This window comes from Notolabrus celidotus, chromosome 2 (assembly GCF_009762535.1).
Source record: "Notolabrus celidotus isolate fNotCel1 chromosome 2, fNotCel1.pri, whole genome shotgun sequence".
Classification (NCBI taxonomy): Eukaryota; Metazoa; Chordata; class Actinopteri; order Labriformes; family Labridae; genus Notolabrus; species Notolabrus celidotus.
The window spans coordinates 10,659,255-10,680,381 of NC_048273.1; the positions used below are offsets into that span (position 1 = coordinate 10,659,255).

Genomic DNA, 21,127 nt, shown 5'->3' on the forward strand with positions numbered 1-21,127 from the left:
GTCACATGAACACACTCATGCAGCTGGAGCCCAAACTCAGGGCTCAACAAAGAGAGATGAAGATAACACACAGAGAAAGGCTTCAGGAGGAGGAGGAGGAGGAGGAGGGAGGAGGAGGAGGAGGAGGTAGAAGTGGAGGAGGAGGAGGAGGAGGAGGAGGAGGAGGAGGTGTTAGTTGGTACCTACCCTGCCCTGCTGCTATCTAGCTCCCAGCCTCTGGACTGGCCTGGTCTGGGCTGGGTTCTGCTGTCTCACTGGGACAGGGTGACCCAGAACCACACGCCTACGGAGGGGGGAGAGGGGGGAGGAAACAAGGAAGGAAGAAAGGAGGAGAGAGGAGGATGGAGGAGTGCAAGAGGAGGAAAAGAGTAAGAACACATCTGAAGGAAGGGTTATAGAAACAAGACTCCCTAAAATCCTGATATCTGATCTGAGGACGTCTGAGCTGACTGAGTGTGTCTCTGGGTCACTTTGTCTGCAGCGTTGACTTGCTCCAGGATGACTCAAACTCTAATTAGTTGATATCAGTTTGTCAGGTCTACAGAGTTTCATTTAAGACACAACAAAGAGCTTCTTTCCAAACAGAAGGTCACAGTTTGGGCTGAATTAAGACTTTGTTAGGTTTTAAAGACGTCAGAGAGCGTTGCAGCTCAGAGACCCTCAACCATCCAGCTCAGATAAATCCTGACTTTAGGGAGTCTGAAAGATCTCAGAGACTACAGAGGTAAACATGAAGCAGAAAAGAAAAGGTGTCAGTAGAAAACAGGAACACACAGCCCACACACACACCTTCAAACACACACACACACACACACACATACACACAGTCTCCTCTCAGAAACACACCTGCAAACACACACACCCACTGGACACACGTGCACGCTCTCTTTTATTCTGCTGTATTATGAAGCCTCGGCTCAGTTCGATCTATTGATCGCTGCTTTTCTGCTAAAATACTTCCTCTCTTTACGCGGTGTCCAACAGAGAGCTGTTTCTCTCCCCCCCTCTCTCTCTCTTCTCTTCCTTTGTAACCTTTCTGCTGCTCTCTCTGTCATTTCTCTGTAAGCTCCTGTGTGTGTTTGATTCAGGCCCACTGACATTTTCAGCTCTGTGAAAGTCCCCCATTTTTTTCAATAAAAGCCGGATTGGAGGCATAAAAACTAATGTTTCACGCCCGCAGACAGGAGAGGGAAGAGTGAGAGAGAGAGAGAGAGAGAGAGAGAGAGAGAGAGAGAGAGAGAGAGAGAGAGAGAGAGAGAGAGAGAGATCAGGAAAGTCTTGTTTCCTGGAAGGTCACTCTGACTATGCGGACTCGGGTCAAAGGCAGAGGGAGTTTCTGTCTTTATCTGCTCATCGCTCCTTAATTTCCCTCGCTCGCAGACGGAGGAGCGGCTGCTGCAGGAAAAATAAATATTAATCGCCTCAGGAAGAAGAATCGGGGCATTACCCGAGGTCTGCACGAGGAGTCTGTCCACGTGGAGGAGCTGATGTATGGACGCTACCTGCACCGCATTAATAACAGCTTAATGATGTCTCTGACAGCAGGCAGCTAATCTAACACACACACACACACACACACACACACACACACACACACACACACACACACACACACACACACACTGACTCTCTCTCTCTCTGGAGGACACAGCCTCCTCGTCAGCGGCAGTGATTACCTGCTCAGGTGATTAATCTGAGCTCAGGTTCTTAAACACTTACAGCGTCTTCCTCTCCGCTGCGACTCGGGCTGCCCTCTGTTTCCCCGAACGAGTCGTCCGTGGGCGGGTCTGTGGCGTCCGTGGGCGGGTCGCTGACGTGGGAGGCGGAGGACTTGGAGGGGGAGCTCTGTCGGGGGGCGGGGGTGGGAGCTGCAGGGAGGAAGCTTTGAGTCAGACCGGGACAGACTAAAGAACAGAACTCTCTGGTGAGGATGAGGAGCTCTTACGTGAGTTGGTGGACGGCGTCGTGGAGGTGACGGGCGTCAGGTTCATCTGAGAAATGTCGAAGTCGTCACAGTCGTCCGTGTCCTGGGCCGTGCCCACGCGGCTGAAGTACGAGGTGAACGCCTCCGACGTTCCTGACAAGCTCTGCTGCTGCTCGCCCTTTTTAGACGGCATGGCGGGAGGCTTGGCCAGCTGAAAGTCCTGGAGAGAGAGAGAGAGAGAGAGAGAGAGAGAGAGGGGGAGAGAGAGATAGAGCGCTTTTAAAGACATTGTCAGTAAAGAAACAGTAATATCTCGATCAGGAGGATGAAGTCTGCTCCCTCTCTGTGTTTGTTTCTATTTAAAGGTTTCAGAATCCATTAAGACTCTATCAAGACTCCATCAGGACTCCCTGAGGACTCCATCAGGAGTCCATCAGGACTCCACCAGGACTCCCCCCTGTGACTGATTTACAATAAAGAGATCTAGATAAAGTCCAGGTGTCTGACGAACTTCCTGTCAGACTCCTCGTCTCCTTACCTTGAACATCTCCTTTCCCATCTTCCTCGCTCTCTCCCCGTGCTGCGGACTCGACGACGCTGAGGGGGAGAGAGCTGAGGCGCTGGCTCCTGATTGGCTCTCGCCGGCCGGAGACACAGTGGTGAGGGGCGTGAGTGTCTGGAACATGGCGGCGGGCAGCGTGCCCACAGGCTGGGCGGGGAGGTAGGCTGTGGGGGAGAAGGCTCCGGCCGCCATGGCCGCCCACTGCTGCTGTGTGGCGGGGAAGATGTTGGCCTGACCCCAGATGAGAGGCTGACCGCCAGGCAGGACCTGAGCCACCGGACCCAGAGGAGACTGGACCCCGAAGGCCAGCGGCGTCTGAGTGGTGAACGCCTGCTGGGACCAGTGACCGGGCGGGACGGCCCCCATCGTCACATAACCTGCAGGAGAGAGCGCAAACAGGAAGTGATTAAAGTCCCAGCTTGCAGACTCTGCTCATCATAAAGACCCGCCTCAGCAGGTCACTCAGAGTCAGAGGCTGTCCTTCATCTCTCAGGAGGAAGACTCTAACACAACGTCTCTGGAGGGAATGAAGGAGGAGAAACACCAGGAGCTACCTGAGGGCACAGACGCAGGGTTGAAGGGAGCGAACAGTTCTGTCGGAGGCTGCAGGCCCTGCGAGGGGTCCAGGGTGTTGGCTGGAGAGGCGGGGGTCTGTGCAGGGTGAGGGAGGAGAACATCAGTGGGACTACAAGTCACAGGATGTCAGTACAAACACAAGAGAACAATGCTCACCGATGGAGAGGTGATGTCAGGAGGCGTGGACATGTCTCCAAAGATCTCTAACTGGTTCAGATTCTGAGGAGAGAGAGAGGACACTTCAGTCACATGGTCAGCGTGCAGCATGTACAGGGTCAGCTCAGACCAGCATGCAGCACATTCTGCATGCAGCCAGACCGGCACCTGGAGGATCATACCTGAGCTCTGAGGCTGAAGACAGAGGAGGGGACACAGAGGACGGGGGAGGATATGGAGGACAAATGGAGAATGAGATGGTTATGATGACGTACCTACCAACAGTTCATCAGCACCCTCAGCACTGAGCTCAGCTGACCTGTCTCTGACTCACACTTCATGTTTCTCCCCTGGTCTCACCTGCACCAAGAGTTCAGAGTTCTTTGTCTGTGAACCAGAACATGTCCCCTGCTACCTGGACCCTGATCCTGTTCATACCTAACCCCCCCTCCCTTGCATGTCTCTCAGTATCTGAGGCTCTCTGCAGCAGCTCTGTGTTCCTGTGGACGGTCATTAATGCTCCCTGCTGTGACGGGCCTCAGAGCGAGCTGTTATCAAACACTGCAGCCTTTCTATTTGATCTGAATCTCTGTGTTTCCTCCCTCACTCTCTGTAGTTTCTCCTCTTTTCTACACATTAATAATGTCTTCGGGCCGGTGGCGAGTGAAGGATCTCTATTTTTAGTGGTAGAGGAGTTTAAGCCTTGAATACATGGGCAGAGATTAGCATAAATCATGGATGCGGATAATTTCTTTTGAGATAATGAATGTTCTTAGAATATCTCTCTCCTCTTCGGTCACATACGGACCGCAGAGTTTTTCATCTATCAGAAAATGGATCTTTGCAGAGACGGTCTGCTCACAGAGAGGGGGGGGGGCTGTTAGTGGACTAATGTTACTGCAGAGACCAGAGATCAACATCATCCCAACACGACTAAAACCTCAAAATCAGAGATGCGGAGCAGCCGGGCGATCACGGGATGAGTCTGGGTTTGAATACAGAAAACATCTTCCTCTATTAAAACAGTCGAGAGTCCTGCTGCAGAGCTGAGACCCTGAGTCAGCAAAGAGACGTGCAGAGGGCAGAGACCGGCAGAGGGACAGAGACCGGCAGAAGGACAGAGACCGGCAGAGGGACAGAGACCGGCAGAGGGAGGGCTCTCCTGAATCTGACATGCATGCTCCCTCCACATGCTCCCTACAGTAACTGTCTACATTAACACCTACAATAAGCTTCATTTTTGCACAAAGACTAAAAACTGTTCAAACAGAATCCAGCTCAGATTAGGGTCCTGCAGTTTGCTTTGATCACTCTGGGACTCTTTACAAACTCTGAGAATAAAACCTGATGATTAGGGTCAGAGTGAACCTGACTCAGTCTGGAGCGGTGAGTGTGTCAGAGAGGCTCAGTTCGTTGTTAGGGTCACAGTGTTATGGATGCTTCATCATGAACGCACTGTGAGCAGCTCAAGTCTGCAGGTGTGTGTGTACAGGTGCACCTGCACACACACCTTCTCCTTGTTACTCTGCAGGTCACATGTTTCATTCAAGGGTGTCAGGAGTTTAGAGGACTTTGGGCCAACGTGGTGCTGCAGAGACGAATACACAGGAGGTGTTCCTCTCTGACCTGAGTCTTACCTGAGCCACCATGTCCAGGTCTAAGTCTATCAGGTCTGCCACGGCCTGCTGCTGCTGCGCCTGCTGGGGCTCAGGGTGCTGTGGCTGGAGGGGCTGAGGATGAGGATGATGGTGTTGATGAAGATGATGAGGATGGTGGTGAGGGGAGGGCTGATGTCCGTTCTGTAATCAGAGCCCCTCAGAGTGTTAGACGGAGGAATGAGAACCAGCTCACACACACAAACACACACACACACACACACACACACACACACACACACACACACACACACACACACACACACACACACACACACACACACAAGATATATAAGAAGTAATGTCTCTGATATTCTGGTTCAGTCTGCTGATCTCTATGAAGCTGAGCTGAACTCTGACACTCACAGGACGAAGACATGTAATCTAACTTCATCCTTTAAAGACAAACTGACAAAGTGAAACTCTCTCTCCTGAAACTTTAAAGAGTCTGAAGGTTAACATGTAAATAAAGCTGCTTTAGTTTCATCCAGGAAACACGGACGCTTCAAGTAGCATGTTTAAAATGAACTCATGATCCGTTCTCTGTGTCTGATTTCTGCTGTTAATGAACCATAAACGAAGTTTAAAAGGTAAAAACTTTCTCACAGTTTTTTTTTCTGTGAACAAAAACAGGTAAATAAAAACAGGTCTAAAAAGAGCTGGGATCAAACTGTCCCACGTTGACGTATTTTCATTGAATGATCATATATTGATTAATCAAATCCAGACTTCAGTCTTTGAACGTTCGGCCTTTCAACTGCTCGGCATTTGTGTCGTGAGTCCAGCCTCTGCACATCCAGATCAACGAAAACCTGCTCCACTGACGCCACGACGACCTCAGATACCTGATTACGCTTCAGTTTAAAGGCCGAGGAGACAGAAGATCTGGGCTAAAGCAAGGCCGTACCCAAGGTCTGCACCAAGACGTCAAACATCGTGGACTAACACATCCCTGACTGTATTTTAGATCACTGTGAGAATGATCTGAGACTCTCTGCAGAACGTTTATCATCCTGCTCTCTGTCCAAACTCTGAGGCTGCTGAAAGTTTCACACACAGGGAGGAACAACATGAACACCTGGATGTTTGTGTCTCTGTATCTGAACGCACTACACAAAATATCTGTCCTATCTCTCCCTCCCTCTCTCCCTCCCTGCCAATTATCCCTCTGTCCTCGTTACCCCCTCTTCCCCTCTCCTCAGCCCTTTATCTTGATCAGCTCAGCCTCACCTATCAATTAACCGTCTCCAGGGAAACACTAATTACCTGTGCACATGTGTTCTGCATACAATTACCACGGCCCCTTTAATTAACGGCACCTCACTGATCCCTACCGTTTGACTGATGGCTCACACACACACACACACACACACACACACACACACACACACACACACACAAACACACACACACACACACACACACACACACACACACCACAGCATCACGACATAACACAGCGTAACATCAGACACATCTCATGTTGAAATCTTTATATTAACTCTAAAGTCACACACCGAGTCAACAGTCTTTAAACTACAGCTGTTTAGAAAGAGGGAGTATAGACAAGTCTGCTCATCGGCTGCAGTCATTCTGCTCAGTGACTGGGCAGCAGAGAAAGACTTGATTTGCTTTATTTAAACCAGAATGGACGACTGGGCCAAGTGGTTGCACAACAACAAGAGAGAAATATTGGATTTGTTCTCTTTCAGGCACCTGCCAACACGAAGGCAATCCAAAACGCAGCATGTGTGGAGCGCTGGGTGAGGAGAGAACAGGAAGACGATGGTGCCTGTAAGCTCCTTACCAAAGCTGGGGATAATGTGCCGCCAGAAAACTGAGAGAGATTCCAAAAAAACAGAATTCAACGAGAGGGAGCGAGACCGCCAACGGGGACGCAGGAGACCAGAGGTTCACGTATTAAAGACAGACTGCAGGGGAGACACATGGAGCTCAAGGGCTCTGCACACACCCAGGGAATACACACACACACACACACGCACACACACACACGCAGGCAGGCACACACACACACACTCACACATAGGGAATAAAATGTGTGTGTGGAGGTTTTAGCAGATTAAATCAGGCAGGAATATAACTAGCAGCTTTATGGGCAGATAAAAGAGCAGCTGAGTTATAGAGCAGCCTGACAGCGGCCAAGGTCATCTTTCATTACAAACACACACACACACACACACACACACACACACACACACACACACACACACACACACAGTAACCATGATATAGAGTGTAAACACTTGTATGCATGAACAGGAGGAGAAAGCGATCAGCGTCCTGAGATGTGGATTCAGAGATATGACTCCATGCACATTCATCGTTCGGTCCTTCAGAGGACACACGTCTCAGTCCAGGAGAAGGTCATGCAGGTCTGTACTCCACAGGTTAACCAGGCATGCTTCATGAAGCAAGCAAACACGACACACACGTTCAAACACAGTAACCCAGTAAACCAGGAGGAGCAGCAGGCAGCACAGAGCACGGGGGGGAAGATCTGCAGCCAGCACAGATACAGCAGCACAATGGCGTCCCAGCAAACCTCTCAGAGAGAACATCACCGCTAACGTAGAATCAATGCAGCCGGTAATCACACAGCAGCCATCTTTCTCTGTCTCTCTGCAGTGTTCCAGGTTTGATGATCCAAACAATGAAGGACGTCTGATCAATCAGTCTTAAGTTTTATACATTTTGATTGATTGATTTGATTGTCAATGGCTAAAAAAACCATGACTCCTCTGCAGAAGGAAGGTAAACTTCACTTAGATGAAGTCTTTATATTTTCTTTAATGAGAGAGTCTCTTTTTAACAGTCGTTTTTTTATTGCAGAGCATTTCACTCTTTATGGCTTTAATTATTTTATTTGAGTTTACGATAAAGTTAAATCCCTGAGTTGGCACTTACACTTTTAGCTACAAACTGGAAAAAAAAGCATTTTAATTTTGTTTTATGAATAAATCAAACTGTTCTTACTTAGCTGGACCAGTTAGAGGTATCGCCTCCATTTCCCAGCATGCCTTTTGATCTGGACTGAGTGCAAAGTTAGGGTTAGCATTAAATATAACCTCTCCCTCTGTAGAGTATAGATCATTATTGTTGTTAATAATCTTTGGTTATGTAGGTTGTTTGGAAATATCAGTTACAAATGTATTTCTATAATCAGATAAAAACTCTAACTCTAAACTTTAAGATTGTCTCTGTTTGTGGTCTCGTCAGCTGCAGACAGAAGGAGCGCCGAGACGGTGAGAGGTTTTGGGTTCTCTTTGTCTCTATGTCGGGTAAACCTTGAAGACAGCCGCGGGACCTCAGACCAGAGTTTGGGTTCCTCTGTTGTCAAAGAAACATGGCTGCCGTGTGAGAACGATGAGTTTAGAGCTGCACCAGGTGAGACGGCTGAGAGGTTTTATCTGAGGCGGGCGGGAGGGCAGGCTGAGGGGGGTAACAGGTAAACACTCGGTCACTCACTGGATGTCTCTTTGGGACGTCATAGACCCCCTCCTTCTGCTGACTCGTGGGAACCTGCATAGTCCACCAGGGAGGCCGAGAGAGCGCGTTAGCATGAGAACTGACTCCTCACACACATGATCACTGACTCTATGTGTGTGTGTGTGTGTGTGTGTGTGTGTGTGTGTGTGTGTGTGTGTGTGTTTGTGTGTATGTGGAATCAAAATTAAAGTCTGTGGAGTGAGAAGTCATCTATAAGGCTAATCAGTCGACTACCTGCCTCTGTGTGTGTGTGTGTGTGTGTGTGTGTGTGTGTGTGTGTGTGTGTGTGTGTGTGTGTGTGTGTGTTGGACAGAAAGACGCTGTGATAAAGAATATCTATCCAGCACAGCCGTCTCCTCCTCCTACTCTCTACGCCTGTTCTCTCCTTTCACATGTTTATTTCCAGAAGCCTCCATCTTTATTCACACAGCAGCTCCTCTGTGGCTGCAGGCTGGCTCTGGCTCACGTTCTATACGCCTCATGAGTGTGTGTGTGTGTGTGTGTGTTTGTGCACGTGCCAGCAGCTCTCTCTCTATTTTCAATCCATTTTATTTAAAGATCAAACGAGAGGCTGGTGATTAATCTTTCTTTCATCTCCTCGGGACAAAGAGGGGAGGAGAGGGGGGAGAAAAAGGGGGAGGAGTCTGCTCAGGAATAACCTCCCTCTCCTCCCTCCTTGTCCCTTGGAGGTCCACCCTCCCCTCTGAGGAGCACACCCAGAGAAAGGCTCCTGTCTCTGGGGTGGAGCTGCAGCTCTGAGGCCGCTCTTTGATTTCCTCGTTTTAATGATTTAACAGAGAAGCTGTTAATTTTATGAGCGAGCCACAAAACACTGATCCCGTTACAGAGTGATGTCGCCGCCTCCGCCGGCTCACACGAGGAAGATTACATCTCTTTAAACACTTTACGGAGCTGCTGTAGTCGGGAGAACAAAACGGAGACACAAGCACAGGAAGCAAGCTCGCCGGTACCTGATAAATGCTCTCTTCTGATTGGTCGCGGATGGGCTCGTGTCCCGCCTCAAACACAATGTACTACAACGTCAGCAGCAGAGGGAGGAACAGGAAGAGAAGAGGATGAAGAGAATCACAGAAAAGAGGTGAAACTGCAGAGGAGGTTAGTGAGACAGCATCTTTACAAGAGACAAACACAGACTTTCAACCAATCAGCATGCAGCTCACCTGGAGGAGACATGCACACACACACCTGACGCTCACACACACACCTGACACTTCCTGTAGACATCCATCACCTCTCTGTGAGCTCACACAAACACACAGGAGCAAGCTGAAGCAGCGATGTGATTGGTAAGGAAGTTACCTGGTAGACCGGGTCCTCCAGATCCTCCTCCAGTATCGTCTGATGACGAGCGGTGGCAGGAAGGAGACGCAGAGATCAGATGGGAGAAGAAGAAGAAGAGGGGGAGAGTTACGCCGGGGAGGAAGAGCAGGAGAAGGAAAGAGCAGAAGCTGCAGCTTTCATCATTTAACATCATCAGACAGAGAGGAGAGGAAGAGGAGGAAGAAGAGGCAGGGCAGAGGAAGCTGAAATCAGCTCAGAATAGTTTGTGTCACTCGCTCTGAGCACACTCTGTGAGCATGCTCTGAGCACGCTCTTTGTGCAAGCTCTGAGCACGCTCTGTGAGCACGCTCTGTGAGCACGCTCTGTGAGGACGCTCTGTGAGGACGCTCTGTGAGGACGCTCTGTGAGGACGCTCTGTGAGGACGCTCTGTGAGGACGCTCTGTGAGGACGCTCTGTGAGGACGCTCACCACCCTCCTGCAGGTGACTCACGTTAGACCCAGGTTAGGGGCAGAGAGAAGCATACCTGGTAGACCGCCTGCTCACACTGCTTGTCCTTCTGAGCCTTCTTCTCCATCTCCTCTCTCTGCTTGATCTCGTAGATGAGCTGGAACAGGTCCCGCAGGTCCAGGATCACAGGCTCCGCCTACAGACCAGGACACAGGTGTTGTTCATTAAACCTTTATTTAAGCAGGTTAGTCCCTGAGATCAGAGAGACCTCTGCAAACTGAGACCTGGAGAATATCAAAGTTATTCAACAGAGTGTAGACAGACAAACAAACAAACACACAAACAGACAAACACACACACAAACAGCTAAACTGCACACCGACAACCTGGATTTAAGATGGACTTGATCTTTATGTTTCCAGGTCAAAGCTCTCTTAATGACTCGGTCCAGACTTCAGGAACAACAGATTACTCGATAAACAAAGGTTTTGACAAGCTTTGTTGTTGCTGCATGATGGAGACTTTTGCTACCGGATGGAGATGCCTGACTGACACACTCAGAAAGTTCCTGTTCAGTACATCGCTCCTGTAAAAGATGGTCCTGTGTGTGAACAGAGTCTGGACTCTAGGATCTCTGCCCTCCTCTCTCAGCCTTGCTCACACAGTGACACACTCTCCTCTCACACGGTGTCACAGTCCCGTCAGGGGAACTGAAGTACAGACAACAAACTCATGACATAACTCAGACCTAACTCCTCCTCCTGTCACAGCAAACATTCATCAGGTACACATGGAGTCTCAGCTCGGATCCATTATTGACTGAGTCTGTGCAGAGAGCACGCAGAGTTCAGTCTGACGCTGCTGAGTGGATCTTTAGTCCTCTTCCTCTCTCAGCTGCAGATTCCTCCTGACAGACTGGGCTCCTGTTGAGCCGACAGAGAGACGTGTTTCATCCATGGTTCCATCTCTCTCTCTGTGGCTCCGTGGTTAGAGTGCAGATAGTCTAGCGCCCCCTTCAGGGTCAGACCAGTATGTTTGGTGGAAGGCGGTGGATCGGTTCTTTTGGTACCTTTCCAAACTACATCTCCACACCGTGCTGAGCTGCTTGGTGTAAACGCAGTCATTGTTCCAGAGACTCAGAGTGAGGATGATAACTGGAGATGTGAAGTCTTCATACTTTGCTCTGCGGTGATTAAACTCTCTGTAACCTTCAGATGAGACTCAAGTGAAAAGACGTTTCATTTGAAACACATCCGAAACTTTATTCAAACTTATAAAACTGACTGTGACGGACGGAGACTCTGTGGACAGAATCCTACATAATGAACCGTCTCTGCTCAAACTCACTAAATAAAACACGCTCACAGTCGGAGCGCAGCGCTAAGCCAATTACTCTCCAATGTTCTCCTAAAGCGTCCTTTCAGAACGACCTACAGTCTTCTCCTCCGCCGCCACGCGCCGCTTTGTTCCTCCACTTCAAAGATGTTCCAATTACAGCCTCCTCCATAAGCTGCGAGCGCTCCTCCACCCTGATCGACGTCTGAGGCTCCGTCAGGCCGAGGTGACACCGCCTTCAAGTCCTCCACGTGTGAGTAACACACGAGCGTGACCTTTCCTAAGGCGCACGCCAGGTGAGCCAATGCTCAGGTGACTGATGGGAGGCAGAGCTGTGTTCACCCTGATACTGTGTTTAATGGGAGTCTGCTGTGTGTGTGTGTGTGTGTGTGTGTGTGTGTGTGTGTGTGTGTGTCTGGGTGGATGGATATGCCATTAGAGCAGGTGACACACACTCAAACCCTCATCGACTCAGTACAAGGAATCAATACACTGACAGAGCGAGCCGGCCGGATCCAGACTCAACAAGCCGAGCACAGAGACATAGCAGCAGCTACAGACATCAACACAGCTCAGAAACGGGAGGACTCAGTGTCACGCACACACTGAGACACACACACACACAAACACAAACACACACACACACACACACACAAACACACACACATACACACACACACACACACACACACACACACACACACACACACACACACACTCAGCTCCACAGGGTAAACAGTTTGTGTGAGGAGCAGCGCAGAGCGACAGGAGCTGCTGTTCGAGGGTCCTTATCTAAATGTCAAGAGAAAAAGAGACCCTGATGAATCAAACATTAACCTACACACAGCAGGTCACTGTTTAACATGTGCAAACACACACACACACACACACACACACACACACACACACACACACACACACACACACACACAAACACACACACACACACACACACAAACACACAGACCCACCGACTGCGCCGTCTTGATGGCCACAAAGCGGTGGTTCCCTTCCTTCCCGCAGACGTAGCCAAAGGCTCGGTGGTCCGTGATGTCCTTGGCGATGTAGGAGATCTCGTGGACCGCATGGTGGTGCTGGAGGACCTGATGGAGGACAGGTGACAAGATGAAGGTGAGACAGGTATCAACACACGAAGGAGGTTAAAGAGCTTCACTGAGTCTAAAACAGACGCTAAGACTTAAAATAACATCACTTCACAACGAGCAGCGTTTATTCTGTTTGAGGTGTTCACGAGTCTGACGTCGCCGCGCCACATGAGTCCTTCCTGCAGCAGGTGTGTTCCTCCTGCAGCAGGTGTGTTCCTCCTGCAGCAGGTGAACAGGCTGAAACATCTGATGAATCAAAGCTTGTCCACCAACACTTCCTGAAGTTTTCCCTCCAGCCTCCTGTTTCCTGAAGGAGTCCTAGTGAGTCCATGTCCATCCTTCTGAGGGGGAAGAAGGAGCGTCCTTTCAAGAACAGGAGACATCTGTTTCCTCACAGCATTGATCTAAACTCTCTTCATGAGGAGAAGGTTTCTGCTGAATCATGTTGACCATGAGGAGAGTCAGTCCTCTCTCTGCTCAGACTTCAGTAACATGTTGATGTTAGTCAGCCCATGAGCTGATCTGTGGCTGCAGCTCGTCTGAGCGAGGATGGAGGAAGAGAGAGGGTTTATAGAGCCACCAGGGTCCAGAGACGCAAACAGAGACCTCACTGATCAGACTGCAGGAGGTCCAGGTCTCCTCGGTCACCTCATCTGATTCATAAACATACACAACCTGAACACAGACTGACGTTCGTCTTCTCTACAGTCCACAGGACACGGAGGCTTTGCAGACAGTCAGTCCTGATCAGTTCACTCATTCAAACAAAACAGGACTGAAGATTTAACCGTGTACACCTCACACAGACCTGAGCTGAAGAAAACTCTCTCTCTCTCTCTCTCTCTCTCTCTCTCTCTCTCTCTCTCTCTCTCTCTCACATACACACACACCCTGCCTCTGCCCTCTCCTGTTAGCCGGCTGCACGGTGCCAAGCTGGCGCAGCCCCCAGCAGATGGCTGTGTTTTTCTGCAGGACAGAGGATCAGTGACAATCACAGCTCGGCAAGCTGTCAGCCCGATCACTTCATCTGTGCCCTGACTGTCCACACACACACACACACACACACACACACACACACATACACACACACACACACACACACACACACAAACACACGCACACGGCTTCGCCCTCTGTGAAGTCACACTAAATGTCTGCTTTGTTGTCATTGTGCATGCCAGGTGCATGCTGGGAGCAGAGACACAGTCAACATAACGACCCAGCAGCCTGGAGTGTGTGTGAGGTTAAAGCTCCATACATCACACATTAGATCATGTGTGTGTGTGCGCGTGTGTGTTGTTTGTTGTTTGTTTGCTTTTTTTGTTTGACTTCAGCAGGGATATAAAGAGATCAGTCATATCTGGACTCACATGGCTTTAATTAATCTGAGACTTATTGAGAAATCAAATCTGTGTTGTAAAAACCGAGAGAAGTTCAGAGTGAACGTGAACACATGAACTACCAGCAGCTCTCTGCTCCTGAGAGTGAAGAGACTCCACAAAAACTCAGAGTTTCTCCAACATGTCCGCCCTCACTGAACCGTCTCTCCATGAACCAAAGCGTTCTGCAGACGGGTGTTTGATCTGCAGAGTACAGCTGCAGGAGAGCTCAGCCTGATGTCCCTTTAACCCTTTAACAACCAAACCCCAGACCTCCTCCTGGATGGGACAAAGACATGTTGACCTCTGACATGTTTCTAAGGTACCAGCAGTCTAAGTTTCTCTCCATCGTGCTCCATAAACAGAGGCTGTAGTCCTCGTCACAGCACTCGCAGGATTGACTCCCAGTCTCGGCCCTTTGCTGCTTATCTTCCCCCCGCTCTCTGCTCCCCACACTTCCTGTCTCTCTTCAGCTTCAATAATGGAGAAAATTCCCCCAAAAATATACCTGTAACTTAAAAAAAGAGAACATTTTTCTGTTTTTCTCTCTCAGTCTGAGATTCGGCCTGATGAAGTCTTTAGATTATCTCTACCCTCTGTGAGCGACCTGTTGTGAACGCCGTCCTCGTACCGTGGTTATCCTGCATTGCAGAGCAGTTAGATCACCTGATAACCGGTCTGCAGCGTCTGTGTCAGTGAGTGTTTCCATCCTCTGAAGGTGAACACAGCGCGTCAGCTCTGCGGCTAATAAACAATCAACTAAACGTGAGTCTCACCTCAGTGCAACAAAACGCACAAAGATATGCATTAAATCTGAGAGCTGGATCACGACCTCCTGATGAACTCTACCATCACTATTAAGTGTTCTCTTAACCTCACCTCCTTAAATCTGTACGTCCTGCCTCTGCTCTCTGCTTCAATGAAAGTCTGCTCTCACCTTGACCCACAACATGACACCTGCATGTCTGCACACATGACCCACAATGCATCCCTCCATCCTCCATCCTCCATCCTCCATCCCTCCCTCCCTCCCTCACTTTCTTACTGAGTCGTATCTGCAGGTTGAACCGGACTGGGAGGCAGCAGCAGTTCTTCCGACTTTAGACCCAACATGAAGCTGCAGCTCTGACAGAGCGGCTGAGGAGGGGAGCGTGCACGTGACTGTGTGTGTGTGTGTGTGTGTGTGTGTGTGCACGTGACTCTATGTGTGTGTGTGTGTGTGTGACAGAGAGAGAGAGAGAGATGCTAGTCTGCCCTCTGCTAGATTAATGCCTCTCCTCTTCTTCTCCTCCATCTCAAGCACCTACTCCCTCCATCCTGCACGACCTTCCCTTCTCCCAGAGAGAGGCCATCCATCCCTCCGCTCACCCACCCATCCATCCGCCCATCCGGCTGACGAATGTACAGGAAGGGAATGAGACTGTCAGGATCTCTGAACCTCAGCAGAGTCCCCCTCCTCCCTCCCTCCCTCCCTCCCTCCCTCCTCTCTCCCTCCTCCCTTCCTCCCTCAGAAGTGGTTGAAGGACTGCGAGTAAGGACAGCATATCTCTATAGTTAATATTAATGTGAGGAGACGGAGGACAAGGTCTCCCTGTGGAGAGCTTTACTTTGACATATGTTCACTGATTCTCTCCTCTCCTCTAACTCTGTCTCTGTATCCTCCCTCCATCTGTCTCTTTCACATCCCCGATTCCCCTCACCTCCTCCTCCTCGTCTTCTTCATCCCACTGTCTCCTCTCTATCTGTCTCTGCTTCCACGTCTTTATCTCTCTCTCTGAGTGCGGCGCCGCAGGAAGGAGGGCGAGAAAAGAGGGATGAAGGACCGCTGACGGATGAGTGTGGCTGAATGCAATATGGCCGCCACGTGGGAGGCCACGGGTTACTGTGTCCTGTGTGACAAATACCTGACTTACTGCTGCGCGAACTCACACACACACACACACACACACACACACACACACACACACACACACACACACACACACACACACACACACACACACACACACACACACACACACACACACACAAACACACACACACAGAGGAGGTGTAAATCTCAGCTGTCAGCAGCTGAAGTCTCAGAGAGCTGATCCTCGTGTGTCCGTCCTCTCGGAGCTGGAGTTTATTTTTAGATTGAACTCTTCACTTTAATAAAACATCAGAAACATCAGCGATGTGACGTCATCGCTCAGACTCTGCTGAACACCTCCACCTGGTATCTGGGACACACACGTTCCTCTGTTCACACTGATGACGCTGAAATGACCCTGTCCTCCAACAGAGAGTATTCTGGGTAATGTAGGCTCTATATCTCCTGCTCAAGGGTGCTGTGACAGGCCTGATCACACGGGGAGCTCACCTGGACTGTACCTGTCAGAGGATCCTTGAAGAGGAGATTTAAAGAGATGGCTGCTGACCCTCGAGCGGCTCAGACTCCTTCTGCTGCAGCTTTTAATCAGTGAAGTCTCAGTTTGCTGTCTTAAGAGAGTCTGACTGATCCCACGCTCCAAAACCACAAGAACTCACCACCATGTTCTCTCAGGGTCAGACTGCAGCTCACTGACAGGGAATATCTGAGCTTAATCTGCAAGTTGTTTCCAACACTGAGAGTCTGATCCGATAAGAGACACACAAAGGGTTAATACACCACACACCTGTCTGTGTCTCAGGTTTTTGTGAATATCTAAATGAACCATGGTGGATTAACTTGTGCAGGATCAGCACTGCTGAGGGTTGTGGCATGCAGATGCTAACAGCTCATCTCCACATTCAGACACGAAACAAGAGCAGACAGCACCGAGCTGCAAAACGTCATGGCGTGTTTGTGTTTGGCGTCCAGGCTCTGAACCTCATCACTCCTTAGAGATGAACTTCACATGCAGACTTGAAGGAGTCTGCAGGTGCATGCTGGCAGGAGGTGGAGCTGAAATTTTGAGCCCAGTTGGCTGAGCAAAGACAAAGACCGGAGACCCTGCAGCTTAAATAAACCGTCTACCTGTGAGGACTCTGTCAGGTGTTTCAGGGTTACACAAGGTCCTCTGTGTAGTGAACTGAGGGATGAAATAAGTGAACTCATCAGTCAGACCGAGAGGATGACAGAGATCCAGAGAGCAGGGGAGAGAGAGAGAGTGAAGGGATTATCCTGCAGCACCATGCAGAGCAGAGATGTTGGTGTTTGCAGAGAGGAAGACAATCAGATGGCCGAGTTCTCAGGGTTTCAATTAGAGCCTCCTGATTTCCCCAGAGGCCCCTCCTTCTCATGGAGAGGCCTCATTAACAGCGGACACACACACACACACACACACACACACACACACACACACACACACACACACACACACACACACAGACACACACACACACAGTGGCGTTAACTTACCCCTGTCTTCTCATCATAGATCTTGATCCCTCCGAAGGAAATGGTCAGAAACACTTTCAGTTTGTGTTCTCCTTTTGACCGCGCTGCTGCAGCGATGCCCTGAGGACACACACACACACACACACACACACACACACACACACACACACACACACACACACACACACACACACACACGGACAGAAAACAGCAGTGTTAGAAGTGGCAGACAAACATTTATGTGTGTAAAGGGAAAGTGAAGGATCTGCAGATCGTCCCTGTGGGCTCTTTATTCTCTGTCCTTTGTAAACCCGCTCCACTAAGACAAATATGCACAAACAACACTCAAACAATACACAAATTACACACAAACAGCACAAAAACTACACACAAACAACAAACGTGATGAAGGATAAATGTACGCTGTCTCAAAGTTGATATTTGTCTCCTTGTAATGGACGTTGAGGTTGTAGTCTTCCATGACGTCTGTTAAATCGTCTCTCTCCTCCTCTCTCAGATCTGCTTTAAAGTCAGGCATGTCGTCATTTATTAGAAACGTCTCTGATTCTCTCCACAAAGAGTCGTACACGTGGATAAATAAATCCCTGTCTGTGAGTCATGTTTCATCTCTCTGAGACTCTGACGGAGCTCTCTGAGTCACAGTCTCATCCCTATCAGGATGAAGCAGAGCTCAGAGGTTACTGCAGGTTACAGTTTGTAACCTGTTTCCATCATCATGTGTTAATAAATGAGAAGGTACATGGCTTCTTTCTCCTCCTCCTCTTTCTCCCTATATTTTCCTCTCTCTCCCTCTCTCTCTCTCTTTCTCTCTCTGCTAACTGCTCCATCTGTCTGCTCCTCTCCCTGTAATTGTTCTGTCCTCATAAATGAGACATTCACCCTGCTCTCCTTCTCCTCCATCTGGCTGAATTTCTCTTCATCCTTCACTCATCCTCATCCTCTGACCATTAACTCATCCTCATGTTCTATCTCTCTCTTCTCTCACCCTCCTCTTCTTTAAACCTGCACATGGAAACTGCTATCAACTTTACAGGCACACGCACGCACACATAAACACTAACACACACACACACACACACACACACACACACACACACACACACAGCTGCAGCTGCTCTAAAAGGATTTATCTTATGACACTAATAACAATTTATTATCACGTTTCTTTGTTTATTTATGTATTTTTTGTATATTTATGTATAAATTAATCTATTGATGTATATATCTATTTGTTTACTTATTTGTTTATTATTGATATATATTTATTTATGCATTTATACATTTATTAATTACTTAATTTATGTATATTAATTGTTTTGTTATATATTTAATTATACACTGTACACTACCGTTCAAAAGTTTGGGGTCACCCAGACATTTTTGTGTTTTCCATGAAAACTCACACTTTTATTTATCAAATGAGTTACAAAATGAATAGAAAATATTGTCAAGACATTGACATGGTTAGAAATGATGATTTCTAGTTGATATAATAATTTTCTCCATCAAACTTTGCTTTCATCAAAGAATGCTCCCTTTTCAGCAATTACAGCATTGCAGACCTTTGGCATTCTAGCTGTTTATTTGTTGAGGGAATCTAAAGAAATTTCACCCCATGCTTCCTGAAGCACCTCCCACAAGTTGGATTGGCTTGATGGGCACTTCTTGCGTACCATACGGTCAAGCTGCTCCCACAACAGCTCAATGGGGTTGAGATCTGGTGACTACGCTGTCCACTCCATTACAGACAGAATACCAGCTGCATGCTTCTTCCCTAAATAGTTCTTGCATAATTTTGAAGTGTGCTTTGGGTCATTGTCCTGTAGGAGGAAATTGTCTCCAATCAAGCACTGTCCACAGGGTATGGCATGGCGTTGCAAAATTGAGTAATAGCCTTCATTATTCAAAATCCCTTATATCTTGTACAAATCTCCCACTTTACCTGCACCAAAGCAGCCCCAGACCATCACATTACCTCCACCATGCTTGACAGATGGCGTCAGACACTCTTCCAGCATCTTTTCACTTGTTCTGTATCTCACTAATCTTCTTCTGTGTGATCCAAACACCTGAAACTTTGATTCGTCTGACCATAACACTTTTTTCCAATCTTCCTCTGTCTAATGTCTGTGTTCTTTTGCCCATATTAATCTTTTCCTTTTATTTGCCAGTCTCAGATATGGCTTTTTCTTTGCCACTCTGCCTAGAAGGCCAGCATCCCGGAGTCGCCTCTTCACTGTAGACGTTGACACTGGCGTTTTGCGGGTACCATTTAATGAAGCTGCCAGTTCAGGACCTGTGAGGCGTCTATTTCTCATACTAGAGACTCTACTGTACTTGTCTTCTTGTACTGTTGTGCACCGGGGCCTCTCACTTCTCTTTCTACTCTGGTTAGAGCCTGTTTGTGCTGTTCTCTGAAGGGAGTAGTTCACACCGTTGTAGGAAATGTTCAGTTTCTTGGAAATTTCTCGCATGGAATAGCCTTCATTTCTAAGAACAAGAATAGACTGTCGAGTTTCATAGGAAAATTCTCTTTTTCTGGCCATTTTGAGAGTATAATCGAACCCACAAATGTGATGCTCCAGATACTCTACTAGCTCAAAGAAAGGCCAGTTTTATAGCTTCTCTAACCAGCAAAACCGTTTTCAGCTGTGCTAACGTAACTGCACAAGGGTTTTGAAGATGTTTCTAATCATCCATTAGCTTTCTAACGCAATTAGCAAACACAATGTAGCATTAGAACACTGGAGTGATTGTTGCTGGATATGGGCCTCTATACACCTATGTAGATATTCCATTAAAAACCAGACGTTTGCGGCTAGAATAGTCATTTACCACATTAACAATGTATAGAGTGTATCTCTGATTAATTTAATGTTATCTTCATTGAAAAAAACAGAACTTTTCTTTCAAAAATAAGGAAATTTCTAAGTGACCCCAAACTTGAACGGTAGTGTATATTTTTTATTTGTTTCTGTATATATCTGTTATTTGTTTAAATATATATTTATTTATGCATTTTATATATTTATGTATACATTTTGTTTATTTATTTCAATATTTGTTTTATCAAAACAAGAAATAAAGTTTCACAAAAGCCAAAGACAGAAAGTCTGAGGATGTACACACACACACACACACACACACACACACACACATAGCAGCCCTGTCAGTGATGTAAGACGATGTAAGATGTGAGAGGGAGAGAGATGTTTGTTTTTAGAGACAGCTCGTCTTAAATGTTTTAAAGGTCTTCAGTTACAGAGCGTCTCATGAAGAAGAAAACTACTCTGACCTTTGACCTTTAATAACAATATTCACCTGGCACCTGGAAAACTCAGGTATAAGGTGTGTGACAGTGTCACTTCCTGTTAATCATACAGGAGCAGCTGATCAGACTGATAGAGAGATGTTTAGGAGAGAGAGAGAATCACACAGAGCGGAGGACGAGACTGAACCAGAGGAACAGAGGGAGCTAACTGGAACTCCTGAAGTCACATTAACCAGGGATCCCTGGACGTCAGAGAGTTACCTCAGAGTAACACCACACTGACTCTGATTGGACGTCTATCTCTCCTTCATATTTCCAGATGTGTGAGTTTAAAATAATGATGAACCCTGAATATGACAGACTCTCTGAGTCCTCCTCTGAGTCCTCCTCTGAGTCCTCCTCTGAGTCCTCCTCTGAGTCCTCCTCTGAGTCCTCCTCTGAGTCCTCCTCTGAGTCCTCCCCTGAGTCCTCCTCTGAGTTCTTCTCTGTGTCCTCCTCTAAGTCCTTCTCTAAGTCCTGGTTC

General features: G+C 48.1%; 2 protein-coding genes across 2 annotated transcripts in view; one reads left to right on the forward strand and one right to left on the reverse strand.

Moving 5' to 3' along the window:
- Window positions 1-186: 186 nt before the first annotated feature.
- dab1a (DAB adaptor protein 1a) lies at window positions 187-17,850 on the reverse strand. The gene is made up of 12 exons (XM_034705847.1): window positions 17,773-17,850; window positions 17,334-17,432; window positions 12,438-12,569; window positions 10,208-10,327; window positions 9,701-9,739; window positions 4,856-5,017; window positions 3,219-3,281; window positions 3,041-3,137; window positions 2,463-2,863; window positions 1,946-2,144; window positions 1,720-1,868; window positions 187-283 (listed from the first exon to the last, which is right to left on the reverse strand). Exons 1-12 carry the CDS (start codon window positions 17,848-17,850, stop codon window positions 203-205), a joined length of 1,620 nt encoding a protein of 539 aa, XP_034561738.1. The 3' UTR covers window positions 187-202.
- An 80-nt stretch (window positions 17,851-17,930) lies between these two features.
- The window catches only part of LOC117828661, a 7,712-nt gene continuing 4,515 nt past the window's right edge, over window positions 17,931-21,127 (forward strand). Inside the window, exon 1 of the mRNA XM_034705858.1 lies at window positions 17,931-18,019. Within this exon, the coding sequence (XP_034561749.1) occupies window positions 17,931-18,019 (89 nt within the window). The remainder of the gene's footprint in view (window positions 18,020-21,127) is intronic.

Coding starts and splice junctions, on each gene's coding strand:
- dab1a (XM_034705847.1), bottom strand. CDS start 17,850: ATGCCTGACTTTAAAGCAGATCTGAGAGAGGAGGAGAGAGACGATTTA. Junction 17,433..17,772: donor TGGAAGACTACAACCTCAAC/GTCCATTACAAG, acceptor GTGTGTCCTCAG/GGCATCGCTGCAGCAGCGCG. Junction 284..1,719: donor GCAGCGGAGAGGAAGACGCT/GTAAGTGTTTAA, acceptor CCCCCTCCGTAG/GCGTGTGGTTCTGGGTCACC.